General features: G+C 40.7%; 3 protein-coding genes across 3 annotated transcripts; 1 reads left to right on the top strand and 2 right to left on the bottom strand.

Annotated features, from left to right (window-relative positions):
• Nucleotides 1-206: 206 nt before the first annotated feature.
• Nucleotides 207-7,671, bottom strand: si:ch73-261i21.5 (zona pellucida-like domain-containing protein 1). Its single transcript, XM_035433236.1, has 11 exons — nucleotides 7,443-7,671; nucleotides 6,056-6,165; nucleotides 5,327-5,553; nucleotides 4,900-5,084; nucleotides 4,353-4,425; nucleotides 3,609-3,706; nucleotides 3,196-3,276; nucleotides 2,466-2,637; nucleotides 1,537-1,645; nucleotides 1,222-1,248; nucleotides 207-834 (listed from the first exon to the last, which is right to left on the bottom strand). The coding sequence occupies exons 1-11, from the start codon at nucleotides 7,565-7,567 to the stop codon at nucleotides 692-694; spliced, it is 1,350 nt and encodes a 449-aa protein (XP_035289127.1). The 5' UTR covers nucleotides 7,568-7,671; the 3' UTR covers nucleotides 207-691.
• A 2,294-nt stretch (nucleotides 7,672-9,965) lies between these two features.
• LOC118235663 (histone H2B 3) lies at nucleotides 9,966-11,017 on the bottom strand. Its single transcript, XM_035433238.1, has one exon. It carries the CDS (start codon nucleotides 10,919-10,921, stop codon nucleotides 10,541-10,543), a length of 381 nt encoding a protein of 126 aa, XP_035289129.1. The 5' UTR covers nucleotides 10,922-11,017; the 3' UTR covers nucleotides 9,966-10,540.
• Nucleotides 11,018-11,175: 158 nt separating this feature from the next.
• LOC118235662 (histone H2A) lies at nucleotides 11,176-12,189 on the top strand. The gene has a single exon (XM_035433237.1). It carries the CDS (start codon nucleotides 11,281-11,283, stop codon nucleotides 11,665-11,667), a length of 387 nt encoding a protein of 128 aa, XP_035289128.1. The 5' UTR covers nucleotides 11,176-11,280; the 3' UTR covers nucleotides 11,668-12,189.
• Nucleotides 12,190-13,500: the final 1,311 nt, after the last annotated feature.

The following is a 13,500-nucleotide window of genomic DNA, read 5'->3' as shown; positions in this document are numbered from 1 at the left end:
ACAAGTTAAGCAGTTGTAGGATTAAGTGCTCATGAATGTAGAGCAGTAGCTGCCATATCATGAAAGTGCCATAACAGGGAGGGGAAGGTAGACATGGGGAATACAATGAAATGTACTTAAAAAAAAAAAAAAAAAATTTTTTTTTTTACTTTTTATTAAAAATATTTTTTTTCATGCTGTAAATGAAGAGATTGTTTCAAGTTCCGTAGCCATTATATTTTTATACACCCGTTTTGCAGAGAAAAAAAAGAGAATTGAGAAAAGCCTGTAGTTTATTATACAGAAGTAATATTGAAGTTTGCATATGAGAACATTGAAAATGATCCCAGCATAACCCCATTCAAAAAGGATGTAGCCTGAAAACGTCAGTCTTAACGTCAATGCTGTGGAATGCATTTGGCGGCACTACTCCCAAATAAGTGGTTTTACTACACTTGTGTAAGCCATGTGTATTTGTACAATTCCAATAAACAGAGCCCCATTACATAAAGTATACAGGAGACAGATATGCAACCCTTAATTCCAGTAAGTGTGAGACTTAAATAGAGATGCTATCATGCAGTGGTATATGATGCATGCAATATTGAACTATGAATATGAAAATGATTCCATTTATTGCCTTGGTTCCTTGCCTCCACCAAACAGTCAGTGCCGTTGTTGTTCCTTCCTCAGACTTGGCCCCTTTTGCTTGCTAGTTGAAAAGCCTCTTCTCGTCATTCCTTCTTTTAGATAAGTAAATCCGGTAAACGATAAAGAGCACCAGCGTGATGCAGAGCACGCCCACAATCCCGGCGGCGATGGCCACGCCCCGGATGACGCCGTGTGCTCTCTCGGCTGCGGGGGGGAAGAGAACACAGGAGGGATGTCAAGAGTTTCGGTAAAGTAATTTGCACTCGGTGGCATAAAGACACGTTCATGTTTTAAATGCTTTCCCGGCCGTGGTTTGAGGCACCGGCACGAGTTTCAATTCAAAACCTGCTCGTGGGGCCCATCCAACGTGCAGACGTTTTAAATGTTTATAGTAACTTTTAGCCAAACATTTCCCATTCAGATACAAGCACCATATAACTGCACTCATAACGAATGCTGCGAAAGTATGATTACACGTGCACCAGTGATGAAGAGTGTGAAGTGTGAAGTGCAACTGGTTGGATTACGGCTTTGATTTACGGAGGCGGGTTGTCTTACTGACGGTCACGACGTGGTATGAGAGACGCTTACCTGCAGAAGTTAACGCGACAAGGTTGCCTACATGGGGTGAGAAAAAAAAAATTGTAATGATTTTTTTATACTTCTAACTAAACAGATTCTTTTATCCAGGGATACTTGTATTTTAAAATACTTTCCATTTAAAACAACTCAAGTGGTCAAATTTTACTAAATGTTAACCGTAGAAGTCAAACTAAGTACGTGGCTTAAAAGGCATAATAGCTGTGCTCCACCTGTGACTGAGTCTTAGCTCATTAACCATTAAACCATAAAATCACCTTCTGATGAGGTACAGACTGGGTTCGCATAATATTGTTTCTGCCTTACCGCTGTCCACCTGGGTTTTGATTGGGCCCGAGGAGACCGTGGCCATGTCGCTCACAGCAGTTCCTTTGTTCGCATCCGCTGCTCTTTTCCTCCTGGCGCTTGTACAGTTCTGAGGGGCGGAAGAATAACGGTTGAAAGATGTTGCCTGGAAATCCATACCCTTCCCATAATAACTGTTGTAGCATGCGATGGCACGCTCCACCACACGGATGCATTTATGATGGGACCACTCTGTAAAATGGGAATTTGAGATTTGCTGGTCTTCGAAGTCTTGGTTTCATAGAGAAGAATTTATAGTGTCCTCCTGTAGCCTACTGAATGGAGTGAGTTGGAAGTTGACAGGACTGAATTTAAATGGAACATATGAGTGTGTGCAGTATGCTTCACATCACAAACGAGTCTTTAATCCAGTGTAGGTCTGTGTGCCATACCAAGAATATGGCAGTCACCACACTAGTGTGATGAAAGTAGCCTACTACAGTACAGAAAATTTGTCCACACATTAAATAACCATCCATTTGAGATCAATGGAATATTATGAAATGACTGGAAGGCTTTCTTCTTTGGGACTGATTATTGTTAGATTTGGTGCTAACTAGCCTACCTGTATGAAGTGGCCAGGTGTGCTTCTACAGGTAGTGTTTGAATTACAAGCAGACCCAGAGTGGTACACTGTTCATCATACCCACCTCTGCCATTTTGCACACGCTTTCGTCAGGTTCATTAAATATCCTTTTGAAAATTGTAATGAATTCATAGTTAAATATAAACTGCAATTTCTCGCAGGTAGACCACCGGAGAATAGCGGCAGTGCATATTTTCTTCTTTTTTGTAATACGCTTGTATGGGAGCAGCACAGCAGTGAGCAGCCACTGATACTGGTTGGATCAGTGTCTGGGTGCGTACGAAGCAGCTCCCGGGTGATTTACCGGCCGTAAGGCGATGCATGTGGACTGCTCGCAGAGCCTGGTGGCGCAGTGCAAGTAGAAGGTGGAGACCGTTTGGTCCTTGTGCTCCACAAATCGGAATGCCTCGAAGGAGAAGCGCGCCTTCTGTGCGTCACCGTTTACTGCTACAACAGTCTGTCCATCGCGGTTGCACCTGAAACAAGAGACACATGATGCACTGACATGACTGAGATGGCTTGACTTTAATAAATATATATTAAATTAAATTTAAGATTAAGGATTGATTAAAGATTAAACTTTCAAAACAATTAAATATCAAACACCAAAATGAACTAGCCAAACTAGTTTTCCAAAGAAAAACAGGGATTTGCATTTATTTGCAATTAATGTGCCTCATTTTCTTGATTTTAATTTTTCTGACAAAATTGGGAATTCCTCAGTTTATATTCCATACAAAATACATTAAATCAGAGTAAAGAGAAAAAGATTTAAATAGAATTCAGTCCAGAAATTCTTAATTGGGGGATTTCGTTTTTTATTTTATTTTAGCAAGCTGGCTATAATTATACATATATTTAGTCAATATGTCAACGATGTCACTTTTTCCTCAACCCATTGCAGGCGTACATGGCAAGGCATGCCCTATATCCTGGGTGTGGCTAGCAGCCTAACACAGCTAGGGTTATGGCTGCTGTCTGTTTGAGAGTCGGTCATCAGTATTCAAATCAGTGCACTGGGCAGATTGACTTACCCCACAAACAGGTCATAGAAGGTGCTGTTGGATGGAAAGGGATTGGTTGTTGCATAGCAGCGGTCCAGAAGTACATTAAACCTTTGGAAGAAAGAGTTACATTGAAAAGGAATGCCCTGAGCTTACATTCTTGATCCACTTAGTCAATACATGATCTACATGTGAATGCAAGCTACTGTGTGTGTGTGTGTGTGTGTGTGTGAGTGCACGTGCGTGCGTATTTATACATGTGTGTTTATACATTATGGGATACTATGTTATTTCAAATGCTCAGCTGTATAGTAGAACATGCACACAGTCAACTGGCTTATGAATGCCAATACAAGAGAACATTGTTGCCATTCAGTCAAAGGATTGCTGTGTAGACAGGGCTATAGCATGAAGCTTGGGGTTCAGATGACAGATATTGGTACCTTTCCGTGAGGTTTGAAGCCTTGACTTCCACAAAAATACGTTTCTTCAGCTTCAGTCCATTTTCAGGGACCATAAGGGCTGTTGAGTAGGCACTATCCTTAAATCCCCAGGAGACAGAGAGGATGACTATTAACCTCAGCTGCAGAACATGAGCACTCAGGAGTTTGCAAACCTGGTTCTGGAGAGCCACAAGGTCTCCTGGTTTTCACTGTTACTGTAACTCACCTTACATGGGGCCTATTGAAGGGCTTGCTATGTTTTTACAGTCTTCTTCTGAAGAGGTTTCTCTCCTGAAGTGTCATGAGTGGCGGGAATGGTGGTAACATAAGGCCAAGATTTAAAGTATGTAATTGGCCGCGGTATAAAGGCTGATGTGTGCTTCATTCTCTCACCCTCTCCGTTGCCATACCTCTGAAAAATTCAGCCCTGTTTCCCTTTTAAACCATTGATTTTTTTGGTGCCCTGCTTTCTTGTGTCTGAATTGATTGGTAATTTTAAGGTGAAAACCAAAACCGGCAGATTCTGGCTCTCCAGGACCAGAGTTGCAGAACCCTTGGCAACATGTAATTCCATCTATACCCAGGCACCCTGATCTTTCTTCTCAGGGGCTGGAGTCTAGAGAGTTCTCCAGCGACTAACAACCTCTCAATTACATGCTAGGTCACATGAGTGGCATAAGTAGTACTATTACTGTACTAACAGTCCTGTTACCCAACAGGAACCTGGCCGGGAGCTCTGCTTACCTCATATAGGCGCATGCTGAGAGTGCTAACAAAGCTGCCGTTATTGTCCTTGATGGCAACACTCACCCCAGATCTGTTTCAAAGCAGAGTGGCTGTTAGAAGTAGACCCAGAATGAGGGAAAGCTGAGACAGAACATAGGCTGGGTTTCTTTTAGCAACTAATGACTTTGGCAAAAAATAAAAGCATTCGGCTTTCTGTAAGAATGCATGCGCAATAAGAATTCTTTTAATTTCCAATAGAGTGGCTTGTGATAGATGTGACACCAATCTATGACATCCAGAACTGTGCCTTTTGCCAGGTTGTGGAGTACTAGCATTCGGTAATATTAAGGATAATAATTCACAAATGTGTCTTCTGGAATTCACAATCACACACAAAAAATTGACACGTTTTTGGTAGTAGTGCAATTAAGGCAGATGAGTTCGGCAAAAAAACAAATATTATCTGGGGAAAAGTGGTCTTGTGATGCCAAAAATGGACAACTGATGACAACAGGGAGAGTTTTTCAGTTTGTGCCAGCATTTAAAATGAAAAAGAGGGACTCACACACTCATTTGAGTGTTGTTGACGAGGTATTGGAGTGGATACCGACAGGAAAAGATGTACATCATCTCTTGTCGGTAGGTGATGGTGCCAGCGCTGGGATCCAGGGAGTTGATGATTCCGGAGATGTTAACAAATTGAACACTGGAATAGTCCGAGAAAAGGCCTGAGCCAACTTCCTGTATGATCTGTACCCAGGACAAACGACAAAATTGTGTTACCAGCAAGCACCTCCAGTGAGATCTGTTGTTTTGAGGCTTGGCCAAGCATAAGGTTATGAGGTTCATACATATAAAGATGACTTGTAAACAGGCAAAAATACACATAAAATGTTTTATCTGTATTTATATTATTAGTTTTTATTTTATTATTTATTTTTATGCCATAGTCACTGAACTAAAAGACTAATCCATTCATATGAATCACATACCCTCAGCTTGTTAGAACAGGCAGAAATGGCATCTTCAGTTATGGCCAATTTAAACCTCAAGACAGGTGGGCTGACTGTCCAGTCAGGGGTTCCATGACACTCAGGCTTGCTGTACTGAGCATTTAAGGCCATAAGTGATTCGTTGTACCCTCTAAAATAGACTGGACATAACAGTATGCTGAGGTCCATTCTCTCTGTTCCACACTTCACCATGATGTCAGCGTGGACTGGGGAGAAACACACAATGACACACAAGGGAACAATTAACAGGCACGTAATTAACAACAGGACACAGAAACAACCTTGAGAGTAAGTGGGTAAAATGGGTTTCAGAGCAGACACGATATTGTTCCAACAACCACTGTCAACAGGTCTTTTACAGAATTTATTTTATTTCCTACTGATTAGATGCATGTACAATAAAGCAGAGACAGCAGAGTGAGGCTTCATGAAACCGACAGTGTAGTATAATGGGTATGGAGCTAGACTAATCTAAAAGTTGCAGGTTTGACTTCCAGATTTGACAGATTTGCCGTTGTACCCTTGAGCAAGGTACTTAACCTGCATTGCTTCAGTGTATATCCAGCTGTATAAATGGATGCAATGTAAATGCAGACAAGTCGGAAACCAGCAAGTCATTGTAGCTTTGTCCATTATAAGGCTGACGAAACCTCACTCTCCCTTCGACAATTTAAGGAGAACGATTTTGATCATAACCAGCTCACTAACCTGGCTCCCTGAATGTAGGATCGGTGAGGCATGCAATCATGGACTGGGCTTGACACTGGAGAATCAGGCAAAAATGATACAAAAGTAGAGCCAGCCACATTGTCCTCAGACTGCAAGCGGGAGGACAAAACCCAGATATTAGGAAGCAGGCACTCGTTGACCTTCATTCAGTAGTCACAAGCTGAAAATCTCTTTTTTTGGGGGGGGGGGGGGGGGGTTAAAATACATTTTTGTCTGTAGTCTCTGGCGAGACTAAAAATATAGACTGAAATAATGTTATATCATTAATGCATTACATCATTAAACATCCACAAGAAACACCTATATCGAAAATATATTAAATCAGTGCCACAGATTACTCTCAATTTCAATTTCGGTTTGCTTTCAGTCATGCCCTATGTTTCTATGTAGATACATATTAGTGGTTGGTTTTCTCCAGAGAAATGCATAATATAGTTTTCCATATGGCCGTTTTCTGATATCATGCAAAAAATTCATCCTGAATGGCTAAATGATAAAATGGTTCCCAGACACAAGAAGATATACCTTCATCACATAGAGATATAAAGAACTATGCGGAAAAATCTAAGTGAACTAAATCTATCTGGTTATAAGCATCATTGGACTGTTTTCATATTTTAACCCTTTAAGGTGAGATCACAAATATGTGACTACAATTTTCTTAGCTGGTAACTGAAACCAATGGAATTCTAGAACACTAACTTATAATTTGGAACAAAAACATTTCAAAAACAAACCTACCTAATGGTTAAGCAGTAACATAACTACTACTAATAGTAAATAAAGAATGAAGAATAATTCCACATGGTTTCCACTGTCCATGAGAATCATTTGAAGTACTGTAATACATAAAGGCCATAGAAATTTATCAGAAATATTAACCTTATAGAAAATTACACAAAATCTCAAAAAGATCAATTTAATTTTGTTCTTGAACAGTATGGGCAGTATGCCCATCTCTCTTGCTCACGCCAGAGACAACGTGGCACAGTTTGTGGGGCAGCCAACATTCAACTCGTATACAAATCCCCCTGTGCAGCCAGAGGTTTGATTCTTTCCTATAGCACTTTCTGTATTATAATCCCTTCCTTCTGGTTGCCTTGGCTTTCCTGAATAAAAATGTAAAAAATCATAAGGAGAGGAAAGGCAGGTAAAGGCACTTCTAAAATAATATTGGCTATCTAGTTCTGGCATTTACAATATCCAAGTAAACAGGTTAAATAAATTTTTAAAAATTTTAAAACCCCTTCAGAAAAATCTGAAGCAAGAGCTCTGTTAAACGACTTATAAAGTGACTATAAGATAATCGCGTCATCTTTAAATGCAATTATTTTTTGGTCGGTTTATGATTGTAGATGAGATGTACCTTGGGTAGGTGGATGTCATCTTGCCTCCTTGCCTCCTCTCTCGTCTCATCTCCTGTTCGCTCTTTCTGAAACACAGATATTTATGCTGTCCTCCTTTCCGGTGAATGGGCGTGAAAGGGGACATTGGAAACAAAGCAAATGGTTATGAAAAAACAAGGGGAAGCCGAGAGTGCAACATGAGCAGATTAAGCCACCATTGATGTACTGTATGTCTAGTATCATGTTTCATGTCTGGGACACCTATTGTTTTTTTTTAGTTTTTTTTTTTACCTCTCTGGTATTTACACACACACACACACACACACACACACACACACACACACACACACATCATGTTTATATGTAATACAGCCTTAATTTCACCATTTTGTATATCTTTTAAGATTTTAAAGATACTCATTCAAATTATGTGGATTTACATCTTTGTGCTTTCATAATATATTCAATTTATCACACACACATACACACACACACATCGCGTTAAGGCTCAAAAGACAAAATTTCACATTTTGATACATTTCTGCGATCAAGGGGTTTCCATGGTGATATTGAACACGTAGACATTTGCTTCTCATAACCCGTCACCAGCGCCAGAAGGTGATTCTCTGGCTGCCTCCTTGTGCTTGTGCACATTGGCATTTGCAGAGGCCAACCTATCCATCTTTGAATCTCCTTTGAATGTGCACAGCCCATTTCCCAAATTACCCAGAGAAAAAACTTGCTAGTAGAAATATGGATTACAAACCTTTGCAGAAGCAACCAGGCACCAACGCACACACAATTCTGACAACCAGGCACCAACGCACACGCAATTCTGACAACCAGGCACCAACGTACACACAATTCTGACAACTGACATTTGTTATTAAAAAAATAGCTGCTCATTGACTAGCACAATAGTGAAATGATTTTGTTCTCTTGTCTGACCATTTCAAGGCAAAGAACTTGTGGAATATTGTCATTTTGATATAGTCATATTTTTACAGGGCCCTTGGATTTAAGCTCCATGAGAACAAAGAAATGTATACCTCCCTCTCTTGGTCTATGTAAATGGAAACACCTATTCAGGCTACAATAAAATTGTACTTTCAAGTGTAAGTATTGTAACACTATAACGTGAAATTTATTTCATTGTAAACTCAGGAGACTAGCCCACTGCAGTCAGTTCTCTACTCTCTATCAAATTACGATATTGATTGCTTTGGATTTTGTTTTCTTTTCATATAGGTTGTATTGTGTATTGCTGATTGTCAATGTATTCTCTAATTTCTTATTTTTCAAAATTACCCTGGATAAATATGCCCAAATACTGTGTATGTGTGTGGGTGTGCACGTGTGTGTGCTTGTATGTATGTATGAAAATGTTGCTTGTAAATTTCCCAGATTCTGTCAATGATTAATCTACGTCCAAATATTCTTAAATGAGCAAAACCATCTTAAAAATGTACATTGTTTATCTGAGTAGTGTTGGAATAATTTTCGCTGACATTTTTTTTTTGTGTTTGTTTAATATCGCTAATGTGTTTATTTTTACACAGTTTCACTCAAAACACCTTACCTTTCATACACTGTCAGAAAAGGGGTATGTTATGGGTAAATTTGTTCTCTAAGGTACACTTCCTGTAAATGTTCCCTCACTGGGTCATATTTGTACCTTATTAATACTAATCTATAAGGGTAAGGGTACAATGGGCTTACCTTTGAGATTACTGCCCCAGCAACAGGCCATTCTATCCCTACAGCTACCATTTTTTTCTGACAGTGTACATCTCAACCACTGGTCTGCAGTGTTTCCAAAACTCACAGGAAAACTACAATTGAAAAAGACAACTTCAAAATAAATGACAGCTCACAAAGTGTTCTTTTTAAGAAGTCTGAGATATGAATGCTCTTGCGTATATATCCTCTGCCTGAACCTGGACTGTTGAGAAACTGAAATGTTTTGAAAGAACGTTGGCTTATCACTGTAATCTGTTAAGAAAGGGTTCAATTCCCTAACATCAAGTCGGTTTTATATGTAATTTTGTGGTCACAGTTTTGCTTTTCAGGAAAGCAAACTATACTTTGCAAGCACATAAATATCTTTGGTTCCAAGCAGGTACAATGGATCAGTCTCCCGCAAAATGTCATACTAGTTTTGTTCAAGGTATTATTACCAAACATGTACTCAATACACATTATGGTCTATGGTAATCTGCTCAGTGTATTTAATATTAGTTTGCCATGTATGCCAACACCTATTCAGAATATCACGCATTGGTTTCCCATTTCCTCTCTCCCCTCCCGCAGGCAAAATGCTTTAATATGTCGCCAAGCTATGATAGTCGTATCCCACCCATTGTGTTTTTGTATTATCTGGATGAAATCACAGAACAAATTGTCCTTTGGTCGGAATGACTGCCCTAATTTAAGGACACTTGAGAATATACAACACAATACGACCAATTTTTTTTTAATGAATAGACATGCAAGCGGATGCTGAAATCAACGCTTAGTCATCGAAGCTCACCTTAAGCAACACGTTTTAGAATATTAAATCAAGGTAAATTTTATTAGACAGTAGCGAAAAATAAAAACATTTCAGGAGTTAAGACATGAGTTTATATACATACAACTGGCTACTTAACAGCACATTAAAATAATGCTATAGACAGATTTTAACTCGTGGTGTCGTCTGTATTTTACACCATTTGAGGAAAACCTTTAATATAGGCAAGTCCTTCGGAGGATGAAGGCAAAATTGGAGAAATTAAGCACCCTATAAGCCTATCAAATTTCTTTCAAGTGACCAGCAGCTCACATTGCGCTTGTATCTGCAACCATACACGTGCATGCAATGAACGTCACAGTTAAATGGTAGCATGTCTTCAGTTTTAACTGATTTGGACGCATAATAATGAGCATAAGCAGCGCACATCAAAGTCAGCAAGAAAACAGCCGCAACGTGGAGAGTTCATTCATACTTGGTGATCAAAACGCTTGCGTAATGTTTTCCAGTTTTCGGTAGTAAGTACGTGGTTAAAATGGCCATCGTTCTCCGCCATGAAGTGATGGGTCAGCCTTAGGCCTTCTCGATGACATCGTATGGACGGCAAGTTCACTTGGAGCTGGTGTACTTGGTTACAGCCTTGGTACCCTCAGACACAGCGTGCTTGGCCAACTCTCCAGGCAGCAGTAGTCGCACAGCGGTCTGGATCTCGCGTGACGTGATGGTTGACCGCTTGTTGTAATGGGCTAAGCGAGAAGCTTCACCTGCGATGCGCTCGAAAATGTCATTGACAAAAGAGTTCATGATGCCCATTGCTTTGGAGGAGATGCCAGTGTCCGGGTGCACCTGTTTTAACACTTTATACACGTAAATGGCATAGCTTTCTTTCCTCGTTTTGCGTCGCTTTTTGTCGCCTTTCTTCTGAGTCTTTGTCACCGCTTTTTTTGAGCCCTTTTTCGGGGCGGGGGCAGACTTAGCAGGCTCCGGCATATTCTCGAATCTGTACTTTTATCGTTATACGCTACCACACAAAACACAACAATTCATCTATCGCACGTAACCAGTCTTCTGACACCGCCCTTCTGTCCTTTATTTATAGTGTTGCTATGCAAATGGAAGCGCAAACTGTTCTTATTTCGATTGGCCTTCTATGTGCTGCCATTCAGACATTCGAGTATTACCATTGGTTAAATGCCTACTACTTCTTTTAACCAATCAAAAGAACACATTGAGTATAAATATAAAATCCTTCCTGATTTACATTAAAATTGATGGCCTGGTGAAGTAGTTCGTGGTACGCGGTAGGTTGTACGACAGTCATAAAATTCGTGTAAGGCTCAATATAAATTATGTCTGGCAGAGGTAAAACTGGTGGTAAAGCCCGCGCTAAGGCAAAATCTCGCTCTTCTCGCGCCGGGTTACAGTTCCCAGTGGGCCGTGTTCACAGATTGCTGCGCAAAGGCAACTACGCAGAGCGAGTTGGTGCTGGGGCTCCCGTTTACCTGGCTGCAGTGCTGGAGTATCTGACCGCTGAGATCCTAGAATTGGCTGGCAACGCTGCCAGAGACAACAAGAAGACTAGGATCATCCCCCGCCACCTGCAGCTGGCTGTCCGCAACGACGAGGAGCTGAACAAGCTTTTAGGCGGCGTAACCATCGCACAAGGTGGAGTTTTACCCAATATCCAGGCTGTGCTGCTGCCCAAGAAAACCGAGAAGCCAGCAAAGAGCAAGTAACCAGGATTTAATCGAATGCACATCCACCAAAGGCTATACAGAGCCGCCCACTTCAATATTAAGAGCTTTTCCTCCGTTACTGCCTAACGGTCCATGTCAATTGGCCTTTCTACCGAACTGGTTTTGGGGGCGCCTGTAAATGGACTCCAACCACTTGTCATTTTAAATTGAACTCCGTCTTGTTGCTACACGTACCATTTCCTATTTGGACATTTCTCGCGGATTTTAAGACTAGGCTACGTTGCACTTCGCGGTGAATGTTTATTTGAAGATAAAGGCATGCAAAGCCACATCGCTACGTTCGCACACTTTATGGACAGCAAAAGCTAGGCGAACTCAAATGGTGACGCTTGTCTGCAAGGAAATAACAATTTGTTAATGGACCAACTGATTTTATTTGTAACTAATGCTGTACATCAACTATTTTTGTGGAAATGTAGGATGTGGTATAACCTTGTCAGTTTAAAATGTGTTATCAATAAACTGTTCGATTTATTTCTTTAATAAATGCCCAGTACTGTTGAGTGTCTAAAACGTGCGTTTTTATTGCATGTTGAATTCATAGGGATGAGTGTATAAACAAAGCCTGGATGATGAGCGCATGCGCATATGAACGGAAAGTACCTACAAATGTCGTCCGTAGATTATACCAAACCTATGATTGTTTTCCATAGACATATACATGCATGTCTGTCGTTTTCTTCCACTAGCCGTAGCCTGCGTCCGGATAGTCTTTTTTTGCTTAGGAAAGTTCCCAACTGAGTGAAGTGACCCGGAAGTATCTAAGTGGCAGCCATGATAAGAGCTGGTCGAATTCTCTAAATGCTAAGGAAAGGTGCTTCAATGCTTCCTTATCAAGCGCCCAAAACCAGACGCTTTTGAAGCTCATTTCCTGGTCTTGTTGTTCCTGGTTGCTCACTAGCGCCACTACGTTTGGCTCCAGTATAGGTGTTTTCATATCCGTTTTCCATGCAAGTCTACGGTACAAATGCGGTCAAAATGCAAAGTCAATTTTTTATCATGAGAACAAATAGTCACAATGTGTATTTTATTCGTATTATGACTGTCCATGGGTCGATTTCATTATGTGTCATTTGGACACTGTTATATTTGTTGTGGACCAATGAGGTACAGTTTGCGTCTCTTCCTGATTACTGCAGCGGTGTAAGATACAGTAGGGGCTACAGTCTATGGTCACTGGGGTGGGAGGTGGCGCCTCTTGGCCTTGACATTGCGGCTCCGACCACGGTAGGCCTACACCTGTGCGAAGTCCGAAAATGCAGGCATCCCATTTCGTAGTGATTTCATTATGGCGTGTGCTATGTACAGCTCCACTAGACGACCATAAAATAATCCTCCTCTGAAGTTTTTCGGTAGCCGAGTCATTTTTACCATTTCCTTTAGCCTACTTAACCAAATAATTAGTTGGCAGAAAGCGTAATCACCTTGCTATATTTGGTAGTCCAGTAGCCTATGCTAAAACAGTTCAACTTCGGCTACCAAGCCATTTGACTAGCTAACTCTAACCGGCAAATATTAAATCTGTCAAACGTGTTTGACGGCTTGTCAGTCGTGTACATTCTGTAAATGTCTGCCTGGGCCATGCTTCACGCATGTGACAAAGCTACTATAATCCAGATTTTGGGATAAACACTTCAAAATTTTCAGTTTCAGGAAGCGAATTAAGAGTCTTAAGCCGGTTTATTTGCTGAAGAACGTACAACACACGATGGAATCACACGCACAGAATTTAACGAAATGAACCATCTTTGTAAGACTGGCATTTAGAAAGGAACATGTTTTTTTTAGCATTTAAGAGTCCGACAAGAGTAT

This window comes from Anguilla anguilla, chromosome 9 (genome assembly GCF_013347855.1).
Source record: "Anguilla anguilla isolate fAngAng1 chromosome 9, fAngAng1.pri, whole genome shotgun sequence".
Taxonomy (NCBI): domain Eukaryota; kingdom Metazoa; phylum Chordata; class Actinopteri; order Anguilliformes; family Anguillidae; genus Anguilla; species Anguilla anguilla.
The sequence above is the reverse complement of the archived record's forward strand: the minus strand, read 5'-3'. Positions and strand labels throughout refer to the sequence as shown.

What these genes read in the sequence shown, in the direction of transcription:
- si:ch73-261i21.5 (XM_035433236.1), bottom strand. Translation starts at nt 7,567, where the DNA reads ATGTCCCCTTTCACGCCCATTCACCGGAAAGGAGGACAGCATAAATAT. An exon ending in ATGACATCCACCTACCCAAG is followed by an intron (nt 6,166 to 7,442) that starts GTACATCTCATC and finishes TCCCGCTTGCAG; the next exon opens with TCTGAGGACAATGTGGCTGG. An exon ending in GCTTCAAACCTCACGGAAAG is followed by an intron (nt 3,277 to 3,608) that starts GTACCAATATCT and finishes TTTCTTCCAAAG; the next exon opens with GTTTAATGTACTTCTGGACC.
- LOC118235662 (XM_035433237.1), top strand. Translation starts at nt 11,281, where the DNA reads ATGTCTGGCAGAGGTAAAACTGGTGGTAAAGCCCGCGCTAAGGCAAAA.
- LOC118235663 (XM_035433238.1), bottom strand. Translation starts at nt 10,921, where the DNA reads ATGCCGGAGCCTGCTAAGTCTGCCCCCGCCCCGAAAAAGGGCTCAAAA.